The sequence below is a fragment of the Cherax quadricarinatus genome, chromosome 69, assembly GCF_038502225.1.
Source record: "Cherax quadricarinatus isolate ZL_2023a chromosome 69, ASM3850222v1, whole genome shotgun sequence".
Taxonomy (NCBI): Eukaryota; Metazoa; Arthropoda; class Malacostraca; order Decapoda; family Parastacidae; genus Cherax; species Cherax quadricarinatus.
In genome coordinates, this window is record NC_091360.1 from 3,250,383 (window position 1) to 3,270,307 (window position 19,925).

Below are 19,925 nucleotides of genomic sequence, written 5' to 3' on the forward strand. Positions count from 1 at the left end.
ATGGAAAATATTATAAGAAATACATGGATGGAGGATATGCATCTTCGTAACTCCATGTTCGCTAATGGCCATACAAATGAAAGCTTTAAGTTACTTCACGATCTAAAGAAAAAAACAGGGTTCTATTGATGAAAGTAAAACCTTCGTGGCAAGTCGTGGTTGGCTTGAACGTTTTTAGAAATGTTTAAAACCGCACAACATAGAGATATAAATAAGGTCCTGAGGGCATCCCTCCAAGAGAACCCATAATAATGGATTCAAATTGGATAAGGTCAGATTTAAAAAGGATATAGGTAAGTATTGATTTGGAAATAGGGTAATTGATGAGTGAAATAATCTGTCTAGTAGGGTTATTGAAGATAAAACCTTGGGTAGCTTCAAATTTTGGCTGGATAAATACATGAGTGAGAGGGGTTATATACAAGTTAAAAGGGTTATCAAAGCCTATTGCTTGGGTGGCACTGAAAATTGGTTGGGTAAATATTTTTGCTAGTGGATTGGATTTTACATGGACCTGCCAAGTATTGGCCAATAGGCCTGTCGCAGTGTTCCTCCTTTCTTATGTTCTTAATAACGGGTAAGGCTGCAAGTTACACTTGCAGACTTACCCATCTTTACTATGTCAATTTCCTCCCTTATTGCTGTTTGTATTCGGTTTTTATTATATTTAGCGTGTTTCGTACACGCTAATTATGTCATACCTAAAATAATAGAGTAAATATATGACTCATAGAGCCCTAGAGCGACATACTCCGTAGTCATGGCGTGTGCAGGAGTACTGCCCTCCCTCGCCGTAGGAACTTAACACTTTATTTCAATTAGCCTATGTAAAATTGGTTTCGTTATACGTCGTTTCGCTTAGTCTCAGTTTGCAAGAACCTCTTGATAATGTTAAGTGAGGACTTCCTGTATATCACAAGTTATTTTAAATTTATTTACTATTACTTAAAATCATTGATATATAATTTTTTTCGTAATTCTCAGATTGATTTCCACTGATTTATGACAAAAACAAATTTTAATTCGGCTTATTAGGCCAAACTGGACGATTTAGCTTATTAGGCACGACATTATACACACACACACACACACACACACACACACACACACACACACACACACACACACACACACACACACACACATATTTACGTGTCATTGAGCCTCTAAAAGCACCACTTTGTTTATTTTTACTTTTAACAGTAAACCCTGAAAATGTGCTTCATAGACAGACTTCATACATATAGCAATGAGTTGCCACAAATCTCCAATGTTATACCATTACGAACATATTCACGGGGGAAGGACGAGAGCTGTAGTGACAACACAGTCCCTGGGGAATGTAAGTGATGGATCAAGAGACGTCCATCGGCACTTAGGAACACTCCCCATACTGTTGAAAAGTTGAAGGATCTCATAAAGTTTCTTCCCTGTACGTGTGGCTAGCAACGCCACCCGTCTTCCACTGACCCTCTACACACAAAATAGCTGTATCGTAATTTTCAATTGCATTAGTTTATACCATAGAGTTTGTAAATATAGTTAAATTTAGAAAAAAAGTGGCGCAGTATACATTCATGGCGATATCCGCTGGTCATGGGGAGAGGGATGAGTTAGAGGATACACAAATATATGTTGATATATTGAGGTATTAATGATTTATTAGACTTTTTTTTTTCAGAATATAAATAGTGATATCTGCTGAGTTTTGTAGCACATAGATAACTTGGTACGTTAAATGTACAGACAACCTTAACATATTTTGTAATATTTGGTAAATTTTGAATGGAATAAAATATTTTTCTCTAGTGGTAGTTATTAATACATTGAGAACAAAAAAGAGCGCTGAATCCTAATGGGTCGTAGAGATAGTTAACTTACCTGTAGAGATAATCTAGTGTTGGCGGCTATCAGCAAGACGAATCTACACTAACTAGGCTGAGATAGAACCATACCTTGTATATCTTCTCGGGGTTATCATGACTGATAGTTACGGGGAAGCACTAAACTCTTAAGAGCCATACAGCACCTTGGGAATGGGAGGTAATCAGGCTTGATCCAATGGAGGGAATTTTTTGTTTTAAATTTCTTGCATCAAGAGACTTTCAATAGCATCAAGACCACCACCTTGATGGAATACTGACAGTCACGACCTTCAACATGCAACAGCAACAGATGTGACCGCTACACCTCTAACATCCCTAGAACAATCACATACTCAAACAGGAAGAATATATAGTCGCAGTACAGTGATTGGAACAATTTAGACCTAAGCCACACTTTGGATTGGAAACTTTAGAATGTTTCGGAGTTACACGTGTAACTAAATAAGGATCTAGAATGGACTTAAACGTTGTCTATATATAGGTTCCACTCAGAAATACGAGTTTTGCTACTAACAAACAGAACGACCTGTAATAATTTGTGTACAGTATTGAAAGGTTAATTTAAGAATGTTACAGTTTAAGTTGATTCTCAAGCGATGTGTCTAGTATCACCTCAATTTTCACTGTAAGCTATAACAGTGGTGGTCATGGCAAAATATTACCAATGTAATCTGACGGTAAAAAATAGTGAATCTCCTCACTGTTGTAAATCCTCTGTTATATTCTTCACCTACATCCTTCCTAATCAACGTTGTAAAATACAATTAAATTCATACATGCGAAGCTTTCATTCATGAAGGTATTTTATACACATGTGCTTTTCACTGGGTTATAAGAAAATAATTACATTAAAATGTAATGGATGATAATGGGTGAATCGTTTACAAGTTTCCATCACACTCTTAGCACCAAACATTTCAGTATAATCAAAGTGATGTACTTCAAGCTGAGAGGTGTAACAATTATTATTATGTTCATGGGGATTATGCAGCGCCTTGGGAATGTGAGGCAATTAATATTGATCAAAGGGAAGGTAGCTCCATTGCCCTGGATCAAGAGTCCTTCAGCATTAAGATACCTCTTTTAAAATGCTGATGGGTGTAAGAGCTAAGCTCCAACGGAAGGTTATGTTTGCCTATTTGTGTTACTCTAAGCATTGTTTCCTTGTATAGTAAATTCGTTGCCTACCGATGCCAAGTTTCTCATTATCCTAAATGGTCCTCTGTAAGCCCGAGTGTGTGTGTACTCACCTATTTGTGGTTGCAGGGGTCGAGTCCTAGCTCCTGGCCCCGCCTCTTCACCGGTTGCTGTGTGTGTGTGTGTACGTACTCACCGAGTTTGTGTGTGTGGGGAGGGGGTCGAGTCTCGGCTCCTGACCCCGCCTCAAACTAAAATCGAAGTCATAATTGATTCCGGGTCTCTTAGACCCTACCTATCAAACGATTGAAACTGCAGTGTTGTCTTTCACCACTTTATCTAACTCATTGCGTTCATTTATGTCAGACAAAGCATTGCCCTAAACCTCTGTGGCTCATCTATGTCTTCAATTTCCATTTATGAGCCCACAAAAAAAAAATCTATTATAAATATATATTTTCAACACGTCAGCCGTCTCCCACCGAGGCAGGGTGACTCAGAGAGGAAAAACACTTTCACCATCATTCACACAATCACTGTCTTTGCAGAGACGCTCAGATACGACAATTTAGATGTCGCTTCAAACATCCAATATCCCAACCCCCCTAATTTAAAGTGCAGGCATTGTACTTCCCACTTCCAGGACTCAAGTCCAGCAAGCCAGTTTCCTTGTATCCCTTCACGAAATATTAACCTGTTCACTCTCCAACAGCTCGTCAGTTCCCAAAAACCATTCGTCTCCATACGCTTATACAGGTGCGTCTCCAGACCTTCAATACTTGGGTGATTTATGGGTGCCTAAGAGGGGCGAAGGAGGCTTAGGGGGCTTCATCCACCCTGAACTTTTCATTGACGCCGCCACTGTACTTCTGGGAGTTAGGGGATGGGTTGGTTCATTATTATCCCGAGAAACTATTACCAGACCTGCATCATTTTCATAAACCTCCCAAAATGTTGACCCTGCTGACTACCATACATTTGTTGATGTCCATAATATGTCTGTTGTGGTCTGGACTGTGCTCCCTGGTTGTAACTCATCTGTGGCTGTCTCATAACTTGTCTATACATCTGTGGCTGTCTCATAACTTGTCTGTACATCTGTGGCTGTCTCATAACTTGCCTATACATCTGTGGTTTCTTTGAAACTCTCTGACGACTGTAGCTCCGCGGCTGCTGAACAGAAAACATCTGTTGAAACTTCTTAAATTTCCCACGGCTTCTTTGCTGCATTTGTGGGTAAGACATCATCCTCCGTCCTCCTCGCTTTCGGCTGGATCGACGCTTACCCATAGATCTGGAGTTACTACGTCTCCGACTCTGAAATTTTGATTATATTTTTTAAGTACTTTATATATATATATATATATATATATATATATATATATATATATATATATATATATATATATATGTCGTGCCGAATAGGCAGAACTTGCGATCTTGGCTTAAATAGCAACGTTCATCTTGTCATATAGGACAAGCGAAAATTTGTGTATGCAATAATTTCTCCAAAATCATTCTGAACCTAACGAAAAAAATATATATTTCACTGTGTTTAGCGCTTCCCCCTTGATTATAATAATAATAATTCACTGTGTTTGTTTAGTACTAATTTATTGTAAACAAATCTAAAATATATTTAGTTGGGTTAGGCTAAAATAAATTGTTCTTGTTATAATAAGGTTAGGTAAGTTTTCTAAGATTCTTTTGGTGCAAAATTAAAATTTTTTACATTAACATTAATGAAAAAAAATGTCTTTAAACATATAATAGCCCTTGTGGCTTAGCGCTTCTTTTTGATTATAATAATAATAATAATTTAAACATATAAGAGAAAATTTTAGAAAAGACTTAATTTTAAATGAGTTCTTGCTAATTAACCAGTTTTACATATTCGGCACGACATATATATAATGTCGTGCCGAATATGTAAAACTGGTCAATTAGCAAGAACTCATTTAAAATTAAGTCATTTCTAAAATTTTCTCTTATACGTTTAAAGATATACTTTTTTCATTAATGTTGATGTAAAAATTTATAATTTTGCACCAAAAGGAACTTAGAAAACTTGCCTAACCTTATTATAACAAGCACAATTTATTTTAGCCTAACCCAACTAAATATATTTTTTATTTGTTTACAATAATTTAATACTAAACAAACACAGTGAAATATATTTTTTTTCGTTAGGTTCAGAATGATTTTGGCGAAATTATTGCATACACAAATTTTCGTTTGTCCTATATGGCAAGATGAGCGTTGCTATTTAAGCCAAGATAGCAAGTTCTGCCTGATAGCCTGAGCTTGCTACCATCTGCAGCTCATAAGACTGCCATCCCCACGAGCCCTTTTAGGGCGGGGCAGATGGCAGACCAGAGGCCTAGCTTCTCCCTACGAGCCCCGTGAGGGCGGGGAATGTGGCTAGGCCTGGGGACAGTTGGTCCCAAAGATGAGGGGGTACTTGTACCTCCTCCCATGGGAGACTTAAGTCTCTAGACACTCCCCAGATAGGGAGCCAAGGCCGGGTCACCACTACTTGGAAAAGACCCGGGCCGGGAGAGTACCGGCGAATAAAAAAAATAAAAAAAAAAAAAAAAAAGTTCTGCCTATTCGGCACGAGATATATATATATATATATATATATATATATATATATATATATATATATATATATATATATATATATATATATAAATTATGAGGCGCCCAGGTACATGGGAGTACATAGGAAAGACAGCGGAAAACTTAGCAGTCTGCTTCTAAGATATCTACTGAGAAAAAATATTTCTCCTTTGATTAAGGATTATCATATATCATCTACGTTTAAGAGTCAATGACGTGAAAGCAAAAGGTTCTCTTCTCATCCTTCCTTCCTCCTCTCCCCACCCTCTACTATTTCTGGTGAATGTGAAATGCTCAGGATTCAAGGAATTAATAGTTGCCCTTCCCCCCTCCTTGGACCAAACATTACTTCCCATTCTCCAGAATGACCCATAATTAGTTTAGCTGTTCTCTATGAATACATAATATATAAGTCTATCAACGTCATCTTATCCTTCTCACTATCTTTATAGTACATGTTAGGTAAAAGGACATGTATACTACTGTTACATTTTATTGTGGCAATGTTTAGCTCTCCAATAGAACGACAAGTTGGCACAATAAAATGTCACATTAGTTGTACATATGTCCTTTTTCATAACGGCGTCGATAATTCTACCATTATTATTTATTACATATCTTGAGTCACCTCACCTGTCGTCTCCCACCTGAGGACTTTTTAATTGTTCTCTTTGACCTTCGATGGTGAGGTTCACTGCTGCTGCGAGTTAGTCCATCAGACTCTTCAAGGCTCAGCTCTCTGGAGTTTTTGTCGTTTGGCTCTAAATTGCTTCCGTAACTAAGTTCTGCTGATTGTGTTACTGTGACACCAAGGTGTGGAGAATGCGCCAGTCGGATTTCCTCCTCATTTTCTGTCTTCAGCTTCACGTCAAAGACCTGGGACGTAGTTTCACTTGTCAAGTCTCTACTACAGTCCCACTCTCCCGTGTCAACAATTCCCTCTATGAGCTCAAGGCCCTGAGAGACTGACGATCCTGTAAACGAACGTATGACTAGGATTAACAGCCAGTCTACTGATCCATGCTAGGCAGGATCCGAGTAAGCTACAGGTGCACAATCTGGATGTCTTTTTCTCGAAATGTTTCACCTGCACTCAACTGAAGAAAACTGAGCAGACGAAACATTTCAACAAAGATGACAAACTGTTAAACTTACCTTTCTCATCTACTTCTCGGAATTGTAAACACTACTACAATGACTAGCAGGTTCTACTGACATTTTATCATCCCTATTAATGTGATGCAATCAGTTTTGATCCAAGGAGGATCAAAAGCTATTTGTTCGCTAGCATCAAGACTCGATTGTTTGTTGAATAGGTAAAAACCAGGTTCACGAGGGCAAGAAGTTATAAGACACAAGAGAGTCACAGGGATGTTAGGAATGATCTCTTCAGCCTTAGAGTAGTTAGGAAGTGAATCGACCTGGTCAATGTAAAAATATTTGTTTTGTATACATAAAAAAGGACTAAGCTGGAATGGGATTATAATGTAAAACCCCTTTTACTGTTTTGACTTTACGACATTTCTGTCATTCCAAAACCATTATCAAAACGGGAATAAGATGAAACACAAAAACGTATTGATGACTAATGAATAAATACATTCACGAGGAAGAGCTAAGCCCGTAGGTGTTATAAAGCTCCTGGGAAATGGGAGAGTGCTTTTCTTTTTGAGGAACATGAAGGAAGCTGGGATTCGAAAGGCGTTTTGTATGAGCTCTTGGTGCACTGACTGAGACAAATAAGACATACAATGATTGTTCCAGCATTTTATTGTGAAGACGTCCCGTGTATAAGGGACTTTATCAAGGTGAACTGATAAAAGCCCCTGCTGGACAAAACGTCACCATTAAATGCCATTATCGGCATTGTGTGTCGTATTTACACACCTGTATACTCTACCAGTGTATCACCTGGTGGAGACTGATAAATTGACAGCAGTTGGAAAGAAAAAATATAGCACTGGAGCAGTTAAGTCCTTTATTTATATAACGTTTCGCCAACACTGGGCTTTTCCATAAACTTGATGTTGGGTGAAACGTTGTGTAGATAAAGGATTCCATTGCTTTATTGCAATTTTTTACGACTGATGCATATGAATGATAGTTAACAATGGTTTCTCTGAATAAAAATGCATAGCTTTGGCAGCAGCATCTGGGTAAAAGAAGACTTCACTGCTCCTTGTATTGAAGGCAGAGCTGGACAATACTTCCGACAAAATGGGTAATGCCAAGATAGAGCAGAGCAACCTTTACTCATTTCACTCAAGGATACCTTTATTATATCAGAGCTTAATGAGAGCGATATCAAGATTTGTTATATACTGCTCACCGTTCCTCGAGGAATTAGACAACTCATCGGTTCTGTACACCATTAATGTTATGATACTCACCATCCCTCACAGTCAAAGCGTCAGCGCCGAAGTTAGCAATACTGCCACCTTTCCAGCTCTCCAGGGCAAGGACGCAACACACAGCACACCATCTGAAGAATGTTGTCCCGCTCCTCATTCTAAGAGAACAAAATGATCATTCTTCACTGAAAATAGTGTAAGTAGTAATGAGCTGTGATACTAATTAAGCACTTTAACCGTGTACTTCACTGAAAAAAAACAAGAATTGAACAAATACTATCATATCACCTTATAATAAGCATCAGCGTCAGTTAAAAGTCCCATCAACAATAATATAAAAATAAATCATTAGCCATTACGGGTCATACAGTACTGCTAAATCGCTAACATACAGTGCAGAAAAGAGAGAGCACTAAAACAATTATTATAACCTCAGTTTTCCCTTGTATAGGTATATTGAAAACCATCAACTAGAACACCAGGACTAAACGAGTTACCTCAGCTCAAGAAGAGGGATTAAAAGGCAAAATCCTCTTTCGGTAAATTGTTATAAACAAATGACAGATTTAAGGAGACAGGCAAATAAGGATGGGCATATTGCATATTCCTTGACTATATTAAGGTCTTTGACACGTTACTGCGCAGAAAAATAAAGAAACTAAAATTCGAGGCTAGATAAGAAGGGTAAAATAATAGATTAAGATATACCTAAATAAGCTAACAACCAGTTCTGGTACCTCACATTCTTTACGATAAGTTAACATCCTCATGGGCTTAGAAACGTGCATGTCAGTGTTTGCAGGTTGCTTAACTTAAAACATTAAGAAGCTGGCTCAGAAGAGCCTCAAACGGAAGAAAGTACAACAATTTAGTATATTAAAAACTATCGACTGTATATACGTCATTAAAGCTACGTATCACCCCTACATTGACACCAAGAATATCTAAAGCAGGCATTAATCAGAACTCTCACAGTAAATACAGAGATACCCACTCGTGTAATAAGAGGCATATTCCTCTTATTACACACCGTGAGATACACAGCTCTTGGTGTATATAAAATAACAGATACACACCTCTAGGTGTACATACAACGTAATAAATCTTTTACCTATACCTGAATGTGTGTGTGGAAGGCAAGTGAAGATCCGTTACTGTGAGCAGACTGCTACCCGACACCCAGACTCACGGCTTTTGTAGCGTCGCCGACCATTTAACTCTTGACCTTGTACAAGTTAACCTATGACCTGTCTCAGTACCAACAACGAGTAGCCTTGTACGGAGCACAGGATGTACACACAGTGAGGTTAGTTACCATTTTGCCCTAGGTACATGTCGATTAGACACTAGGCCTGTTGTATGTGCGTGTGTATGTCTCTCAGTGTACATGCGGAGAATTTCACTTTAATCATTACTTTAGGCATTAAAGTATTCTTGAATGGTGATGAATAGGCGACATACAGCCTTAACGATCCGAGTTTAGTAGCTAGGATTCAAACTCCTTTAACAAAAAAAAAAAAAAAAAAAAAACAAAAAAACAAAAAAAAAAAAAAAAAAACAAAAAAAAAAACGAGATGCTCATGCATGTTATTGTCTTTGTTTACGCTTATCAATATATTATTACATGTAATCTGCACATGGTATACCATACAAAGAAATAAACATTTGAATTTAAGTTTGAATCCGCCATGTCTACCCTTCGAAAGGGAAGGGTTTAATGGCGGTGTAGGACAATTCCTCCTTTCTCGGTTTGCTTCATAAATAATTAGTATTAATTAGTAACTAATGATGATACAATAAGTACAGATTTATAAAATAAAATATTAAAGAAATATAACTATCCCCCGGTATGCAACAAAGACCAGTCAACTTTCACCAAGGTATCTATTTATTAGGATATTTGATTCTAATGGTTATAATCATAACTATGATTTTTAAAGAGGTGGACCGGTAAGCCAGCTGAAGTCCTCGATCAAATGACCAAAAGCTCCAGCTGTGGGTCATCATATAACTAAGATTCGCGTTAGGAAACACTTGTCCTGCTTGCTGACAAACATACTTATTTATGAGGTTACTGTTAATGAACCGTTCAAATGCAGACTTGTTGATCAACTTCTAACTGATGGTTTCAAACGCTAGTTTAATATCTGCCATTGTTAGTTATGGGGTTTAAGACCTATCAACTTCACAAGGGTTATTAACGCTGCATATAACATGTTCACCACCGGTCAACAATACTTTAATCCTAAAACAGGAACATGTGTATAAACACAGACACGAACACATCTTGGTGTATTTATTCTGTATCTGCCTTACCTGGAGTTTACCTGGAGAGGGTTTCCCAAAATTTACAGAAAATAAATTTCATGAAATTCTGCAACAGCCGACAGAATGACTTGTTACCACTGTTAGCTGATTCACAAATAATTCACATTTTCGAGAGGAAATTCCAATTGGCGTTTAGGCTAGTCATGGACCATTATCAAAGCCAAGTTATTTGATAATGGTTCAGGATGGACCGAAACATCATTTAAAGTTTTGTATCCAAAGTGTGAGTTAGTTGTGAATTGTTCCAGCAACAGTATTGTAACTTTTATTCTCATTAATTTCAGTTGGCTTCCCACGTTGAGAGTTGAACAATAGTTGAATACGGGGAGAAAACTATTAGAGAAAAAGTTGTTTCCCTTGTTTGTTATTTGTGGGGAAAAAGAACGTGCGTTATAACCTTGTCCTCGACCTGTAGGTACGACCTTCTCACCAGTAGGTACGACCTCCTTATCTTGTCCCACGTCCCTCATACGCCCATAGGATACGCGCTACTTGTCGAAATCTGTGTTCTCACGACAATAAAGGTTTCACTTGGATTGCTATTGTTGGTGCTGGTATTGCTGACTTGGCAGAACAAGGTTCAGTAGATGGATTACAATGACAATTAGATATAGTGGATATCTTTATTAACCTCCATTAATGCCATATGGGACAGAGTCAGATGAATCCATTGTTTGTTAATGGCCCGGTGGCCTGGTGGCTAAAGCTCCCGCTTCACACACGGAGGGCCCGGGTTCGATTCCCGGCGGGTGGAAACATTTCGACACGTTTCCTTACACCTGTTGTCCTGTTCACCTAGCAGCAAATAGGTACCTGGGTGTTAGTCGACTGGTGTGAGTCGCATCCTGGGGGACAAGATTAAGGACCCCAATGGAAATAAGTTAGACAGTCCTCGATGACGCACTGACTTTCTTGGGTTATCCTGGGTGGCTAACCCTCCGGGGTTAAAAATCCGAACGAAATCTTATCTTATCTTATCTTAAGAATAGAAATCATTGATTACAAGGAAAGGCTACAAATGAATTTTGATAAACTGCAAGATTGGTCGGATGAGTTTCGCCCACTGTGGAGGCGAATTGTAGGTAATGTAGGTATTCACTGTATCTGAGCATTATTTACGCCTTCTCCGTATTTACATACCATTATATTGCCATTATCCTGTAAGGGCGAAATGCCTTAGGGCCCAAAAATGTTAGAACACAAACGCAAATTATGAAACAATATTAATCTGGAAATCATTTCCTTACATGTAGAGCGAAACGTTGGCTGAGTTTTTAAATGCGTGTTCCGCAGCTTGCATCTTTATATTCAGGTCCAACTAAGATGACAGTTTAATATGATGGCTTGTGCTCATTACACCAAGAAGTGTATGACTGTCAGTGCATATACGAGAGGCGCATATACACAGCGATATACATTTCAGCTGTTTATATATCTAGAGATAAGATAAGATATAAGATTTCGTTCGGATTTTTAACCCCGGAGGGTTAGCCACCCAGGATAACCCAAGAAAGTCAGTGCGTCATCGAGGACTGTCTAACTTATTTCCATTAGGGTCCTTAATCTTGTCCCCCAGGATGCGACCCACACCAGTCGACTAACACCCAGGTACCTATTTGCTGCTAGGTGAACAGGACAATAGGTGTAAGGAAACGTGTCGGAATTTCCACCCGCCGGGAATCGAACCCGGGCCCTCCGTGTAGAGGTATGCGAATATCGATGAATATACACTCAGTTACATTCCTCTGGATAAATACTGTGAGAGATACCCACATATACCCAGACAAACACACATTTGAGTGTATATTGCCAGTGACATGAGCATCCAACAGTTCAGTGGTTCCCACTACAACAACGGAATAATTCCGTGTTTTTTTAATCGTCTGTTTACGCATTGTAACCACTAACAACGGTGAGACTGAACTTTTAAGTAACTTAAGGGAAAAAAGTTGTAGCCTTGAATAAAACTAATCGTGATGTCTCCTTGATTTTTTAAAACTTCCTTGGAAACCCCGGGTTAGAATCCCATAGTTTCAGGTGCCCTACGAAAAGCATTCTCTCCAAGGAAGGGGAAGAGGGTAACTTGATGCTGCTGAAAGGCTATTAATTATAGAAACTGGACCAATCCTATGCTACTACTTATTAAAACTGATCAACTTCCTTGCTTTTACAGTGGCCCGTGGCCTAGTGGCGAAAGCTCTGGCTTCACACGGTGAGTGTCCGGGTTCGATTCCGGGCGAGGGTTGAAACATTGGGCGTGTTTACTTACACAGGTTGTCTATGTTCCTCATTAGTCAAATTGGTACCTGGGTGTTAGTCGACTGGTGTGGGTCGCATCCTGGGACAAAACTAACAATTTTCCCGACTAACAATTTTCCCGACTAACAATTTTCCCGGCACAGTACTCGCTCCCATCTTGTTTCTCATCCTCATATCTGACATAGACAAGGATGTCAGCCACAGCACCGTGTCTTCCTTTGCAGATGACACCCGAATCTGCATGACAGTGTCTTCCATTGCAGACACTGCAAGGCTCCAGGCGGACATCAACCAAATCTTTCAGTGGGCTGCAGAAAACAATATGAAGTTCAACGATAAGAAATTTAAATTACTCAGATATGGTAAACATGAGGAAATTAAAACTTCATCAGAGTACAAAACAAATTCCTTCCACAAAATAGAGCTAAAAACCAACGTCAAAGACCTGGGAGTGATCATGTCGGAGGATCTCACCTTCAAGGACCATAACATTGTATCAATCGCATCTGCTAGAAAAATGACAGGATGGATAATGAGAACCTTCAAAACTAGGGACACCAAGCCCATGATGACACTCTTCAGGTCGCTTGTTCTATCTAGGCTGGAATATTGCTGCACACTAACAGCACCTTTCAAGGCAGGTGAAATTGCTGACCTAGAAAATGTACAGAGAACCTTCACGGCGCGCATAACGGAGATAAAACACCTCAATTGCTGGGAGCGCTTGAAGTTCCTGAACCTGTACTCCCTGGAACGCAGGCGGGAGAGATACATGATTATATACACCTGGAAAATCCTAGAGGGACTAGTACCGAACTTGCACACGAAAATCACTCACAACGAAAGCAAAAGACTCGGCAGACGATGCAACATCCCCCCAATGAAAAGCACGGGTATCACTAGCACGTTAAGAGACAATACAATAAGTGTCAGGGGCCCGAGACTGTTCAACTGCCTCCCAGCATACGTAAGGGGGATTACCAATAGACCCCTGGCTGTCTTCAAGCAGGCACTGGACAAGCACCTAAAGTCGGTACCTGACCAGCCGGGCTGTGGCTCGTACGTTGGATTGCGTGCAGCCAGCAGTAACAGCCTGGTTGATCAGGCTCTGATCCACCAGGAGGCCTGGTCACAAATCGGGCCGAGGGGCGTTGACCCCCGGAACTCTCTCCAGGTAAACTCCAGGTATGCTCCGCATAACAAGCGGCTTTGTGTATAGTAGTATGTCATTAATATCAGGTAGGCCTTTACACCTTGTACATGTACTTGTACAAATAATTATAATATCAATTATTGTAAGGTCGTCCCAGCAACGGCGGGGTTATGTTTCGAGGTGGTCAGTCTCACGTCCCGGAGAGGAGTTCTCCAAGTCTGGAACAATGTGAAGCTGAGGTATCAGAACGGAGACATATTCTGTCGAAGGTGAGATGTAGAAAATCTTGAGAAAAGAGGCGGGGTCCACTCGTGAAGCAAAACAACTTGGTAAGTCCCTCTCAAATCCAACCTTTCTTACTTGAAACTAGTGGTCAGGCAGTAAAGTTGTCGAAGATGTCCTCTGTACCAAGATAATACTGTGTTGTAGTGTCTGACCAAGATAACACTGTGTTGCAATGTCTGATAGTGGGTAAACGATAATCGAAGATCATAACGGAAGCCAGATTTATTAGTTTTCCTGGGTTATCCTGTTTTACAACACATCTGGTTAAAATCAAGTCAATGATATCTCCATTTTAATGCTAAGGATCTGCATAAGGAAAAGGAGTTTCACGTTTGTAGGAGGTAATTGTTGCCGAAAATCCCGAAAACAAAAATTTAGATGAGTGTCTGATGAAAAAGATTATATGTTAGTGAGAGAAAACGAATACCACTGATAGTTTGAAGGGTAACTAAGCTACGTTTTTAGTAACACACGAGATAAGATAAGATTTCGTTCGGATTTTTAACCCCGGAGGGTTAGCCACCCAGGATAACCCAAGAAAGTCAGTGCGTCATCGAGGACTGTCTAACTTATTTCCATTGGGGTCCTTAATCTTGTCCCCCAGGATGCGACCCACACCAGTCGACTAACACCCAGGTACCTATTTGCTGCTAGGTGAACAGGACAACAGGTGTAAGGAAACGTGTCGAAATGTTTCCACCCGCCGGGAATCGAACCCTGGCCCTCCGTGTGTGAAGCGGGAGCTTTAGCCACCAGGCCACCGGGCCGCTAAGTCTTATTTCTTAATTTGCTGTTTATTTCGCATTGAATACCTTATAGGTGGGTGCCTTTATACTTGAAAAGAGTTCTTGATGTGAGAAATTTTGACTAACCTCCATTTCGTCAAATTATCATTACTCTCCCACTAAACCTATCTCCCATGCATTGCACGATTCATAAAGAGATAACGTTTCCCTGTTATAATATGAAACGAGCATCATACCATCATTGTCCTACTTTTTTGTCTGTTATCTGTCAGTGATTCCTGGGATCGCCACATCTGCCGTCCGGTTTTAATCAAGGCCTCCTTAATTAACAGAGAAGGAAATATTGCATGATTAAGGTTTATTTCTAAGAAATACCGGAAAATGAAGTGAATACCGAATTTAAGGATTTTTAACAAACCAATTTTGCAAACTAAGAGCTATTATTCTGCCTCAGGTATTTTCAAAGCCCAGCCCTGTCTGAGGTATATAACCCCTGGACCAATTATGTACCTCTGTAATCTTCTGACTACCGCCCACAGGATGGGTATGGGGTGCATAATAAACATATTAAACTAACTAACTAAAACACCACCATAGGGTGGGTATATATACTTACGTTTGTCGTGTCTAATAAGTCGAATCGACCAGTTTGGCTGAAATTAGACGAATGAAAATTTGTTTTTTCCATAAATCAGCGGAAATCGATCTGAGCATGAAGACAGAATTGTATATCATTGATTTAATGAAATATTAAATATATTTAAATTGACCAATGATATATATCGCAGAATTTAGCTTAAAAAAACTATTAATTTTACGGAGGTTAGGAGAGGTTTTGGTATAAAAATAAAAGTCCTTTTTTTTTGTAAAAAAAAAATTTTTTGAAAAGTTTAAATTTTAAGAGAGTCTGGCCTACACAATGAAATATATATTTCTTCGTTAGGTTCAGAATGATTTTTGCAAAATTATTACATACAAAATTTTTCGCTAGCTTTATTCGGCAATAAGAGCGTTGCTATTTAAGCCAGAATCGCAAGTTTTACCTATTCGGCACAACATATATATATATATATATATATATATATATATATATATATATATATATATATATATATATATATATATATATATATATATATATATATATATATATATAGCATATGAGAAGTTTTTACAAAGTAGAAGTGATGCAAGGAGGGAAGAGTATATGGAGAAAAAGAGAGAAGTTAAGAGAGTGGTGAAGCAATGTAAAAAGAGAGCAAATGAGAGAGTGGGTGAGATGTTATCAACAAATTTTGTTGAAAATAAGAAAAAGTTTTGGAGTGAGATTAACAAGTTAAGAAAGCCTAGAGAACAAATGGATTTGTCAGTTAAAAATAGGAGAGGAGAGTTATTAAATGGAGAGTTAGAGGTATTGGGAAGATGGAAGGAATATTTTGAGGAATTGTTAAATGTTGATGAAGATAGGGAAGCTGTGATTTCGTGTATAGGGCAAGGAGGAATAACATCTTGTAGGAGTGAGGAAGAGCCAGTTGTGAGTGTGGGGGAAGTTCGTGAGGCAGTAGGTAAAATGAAAGGGGGTAAGGCAGCCGGGATTGATGGGATAAAGATAGAAATGTTAAAAGCAGGTGGGGATATAGTTTTGGAGTGGTTGGTGCAATTATTTAATAAATGTATGGAAGAGGGTAAGGTACCTAGGGATTGGCAGAGAGCATGCATAGTTCCTTTGTATAAAGGCAAAGGGGATAAAAGAGAGTGCAAAAATTATAGGGGGATAAGTCTGTTGAGTGTACCTGGTAAAGTGTATGGTAGAGTTATAATTGAAAGAATTAAGAGTAAGACGGAGAATAGGATAGCAGATGAACAAGGAGGCTTTAGGAAAGGTAGGGGGTGTGTGGACCAGGTGTTTACAGTGAAACATATAAGTGAACAGTATTTAGATAAGGCTAAAGAGGTCTTTGTGGCATTTATGGAGTTGGAAAAGGCGTATGACAGGGTGGATAGGGGGGCAATGTGGCAGATGTTGCAAGTGTATGGTGTAGGAGGTAGGTTACTGAAAGCAGTGAAGAGTTTTTACGAGGATAGTGAGGCTCAAATTAGAGTATGTAGGAAAGAGGGAAATTTTTTCCCAGTAAAAGTAGGCCTTAGACAAGGATGTGTGATGTCACCGTGGTTGTTTAATATATTTATAGATGGGGTTGTAAGAGAAGTAAATGCGAGGGTCTTGGCAAGAGGCGTGGAGTTAAAAGATAAAGAATCACACACAAAGTGGGAGTTGTCACAGCTGCTCTTTGCTGATGACACTGTGCTCTTGGGAGATTCTGAAGAGAAGTTGCAGAGATTGGTGGATGAATTTGGTAGGGTGTGCAAAAGAAGAAAATTAAAGGTGAATACAGGAAAGAGTAAGGTTATGAGGATAACAAAAAGATTAGGTGATGAAAGATTGAATATCAGATTGGAGGGAGAGAGTATGGAGGAGGTGAACATATTCAGATATTTGGGAGTGGACGTGTCAGCGGATGGGTCTATGAAAGATGAGGTGAATCATAGAATTGATGAGGGAAAAAGAGTGAGTGGTGCACTTAGGAGTCTGTGGAGACAAAGAACTTTGTCCTTGGAGGCAAAGAGGGGAATGTATGAGAGTATAGTTTTACCAACGCTCTTATATGGGTGTGAAGCGTGGGTGATGAATGTTGCAGCGAGGAGGAGGCTGGAGGCAGTGGAGATGTCATGTCTGAGGGCAATGTGTGGTGTGAATATAATGCAGAGAATTCGTAGTTTGGAAGTTAGGAGGAGGTGTGGGATTACCAAAACTGTTGTTCAGAGGGCTGAGGAAGGGTTGTTGAGGTGGTTCGGACATGTAGAGAGAATGGAGCGAAACAGAATGACTTCAAGAGTGTATCAGTCTGTAGTGGAAGGAAGGCGGGGTAGGGGTCGGCCTAGGAAGGGTTGGAGGGAGGGGGTAAAGGAGGTTTTGTGTGCGAGGGGCTTGGACTTCCAGCAGGCATGCGTGAGCGTGTTTGATAGGAGTGAATGGAGACAAATGGTTTTTGATACTTGACGTGCTGTTGGAGTGTGAGCAAAGTAACATTTATGAAGGGATTCAGGGAAACCGGCAGGCCGGACTTGAGTCCTGGAGATGGGAAGTACAGTGCCTGCACTCTGAAGGAGGGGTGTTAATGTTGCAGTTTAAAAACTGTAGTGTAAAGCACCCTTCTGGCAAGACAGTGATGGAGTGAATGATGGTGAAAGTTTTTCTTTTTCGGGCCACCCTGCCTTGGTGGGAATCGGCCGCTGTGATAATAAAAAAAAAAAATATATATATATAGATATATATATACATATATATATAGATTATATATATATATATATATATATATATATATGTTTGAACAAGAGTCCTTCACTAGCATCAAGACATCAATCTCCAAGAGAGCACATTTTATTTTTTTTAAAGAAGGTACCTGGAGTTTACCTAGAGAGGATTTTCGGGGGTCAACGCCCCCTCGACTCAGTCTGAGACCAGGCCTCGTGATGGATCAAGGTCTGATCAACCAGGCTGTTACTGCTGGCCGCATGCAAACTGACGTAGGAACGACAGCCCGGTTGGTCAGGTACGGTAATCACTAGTGCTGAAAGAACTGTGGAATTTGTGTCGAGGAAGTGATATTGATGAATAAAACTGCATGGTTTTCCTGTGTCCTTGTCCTGCGGAGGTTGATGAGTGTTGTTTTACCATCCTGGAGTCGTGATTTTCTTCGTGGTGAATAAGCGACTTGCTGCCTCAATAAGAGTTGTGTATCTCAAGGCTTTAAGCTCGGTTAGCCAACCAGTCCAACTGGTCGACAAGAGTTACAACACATGGGGGAATGTATATGTATAATATTAAATTGTAAAAATTATTGAGGGAGTCAAACATTTTTTTCAGTTCATACGACGTATGATTCAGAACGTTTATTTCAGCATCTTATGAACGCTGAATGCTGACCAGTAGCTCATCCAGTGTATGAGGGTGATTTGAATAACTTCTTTAATATGAACACCATTCTTGTAATTGGTGATCACTGAAGCAAAAAGACAATGGAGAAGAAAACCGCAAATATTTTCCACAGGTAGCTCGATGGCTAACTCACTCGGCTAACACATTGAGGTCCAGGGATCGATTCCCCCGGTACGGCTGGAAAACATCAGGACGTGTTTCCATAAGACACCTTCTGTCCCTGTTTACCGATTGCTAAAATGGGTACCTGGGTATTAGTCGACTGGTGTGGGTCACATCCTGGGACAATTGACCTAATTTGCCCGAAATGCTCTGCATAACAAGGGGCTTTCTATATAGTAGTATGTCACTGATGTCAGCTAGGCCTATATACCTTCTACATGTACTTGTAGAAGTAAGGATATATTTATATAGATATAATAATCAATCTAGTTTTAGGATTGACTCGCCATGCGCTCGTATCTTATTTATCCGCTTCTCTATAATGTGGGGGAGGGGGTTCCCTTAGCGTGCGATGGGGCTATTGCTCGAAGGAATTAGAGGGTTTGTCCCCTTCCTTGAATCGAATGTAATACACCAACCTCCCCAACCCCTTGCATTTGTCCTTCTTATTGGGGAAATTTCCCCCCTTAGTAAATTTCAGTTCTTAGGTACAGAAAGTAAAGGGAATCGTTATTCACCCTTGTTCCAGTGTGGACCTTGGTGGTAGTGCTGTCATCTGGGGACGTGGTGGGCGGCCCTCTGGTAACCAAGGACGGCCGCGCGTGTTCCTGGTTGACGGAAGCACTGAGGAATTGAACACACATGCAGTTTCTGGGTATCTCTCGTTTGTAGACATTTCGTGATACATGATTACTAAAACATATAGATCAACATGAATTTCGAGCATTTTAAAAAACGTTATTGCTAACAGCACATTTATGAAGGTAAAGAAAGTCGCTTGTCATACCTCCATGCCGATAGAGATGCTGGTATAATGATACCATATAAATTGGATATTCAATATGAATGATATCTTTGCTGTATAGAAGCGGTTACAGTCATTGAGACACCTCTTCCCAGCATCTCATCTGGTATCCTATCTTAGCTCACTGGATAAGAGAAGTTATTAAGTGTCAAATTCAAATTCAAATTCAAAGTTTATTCTCCATAAGGATT

The 19,925-nt window shown here is 39.6% G+C and overlaps 1 protein-coding gene across 1 annotated transcript; it reads right to left on the minus strand.

Annotated features, from left to right (window-relative positions):
- Positions 1–2,094: 2,094 nt before the first annotated feature.
- Positions 2,095–9,203, minus strand: LOC128701899 (regulator of nonsense transcripts 1-like). The gene is made up of 4 exons (XM_070099818.1): positions 9,114–9,203; positions 8,036–8,154; positions 6,279–6,619; positions 2,095–4,340 (listed from the first exon to the last, which is right to left on the minus strand). Exons 2-4 carry the CDS (start codon positions 8,151–8,153, stop codon positions 3,939–3,941), a joined length of 861 nt encoding a protein of 286 aa, XP_069955919.1. The 5' UTR covers position 8,154; positions 9,114–9,203; the 3' UTR covers positions 2,095–3,938.
- Positions 9,204–19,925: the final 10,722 nt, after the last annotated feature.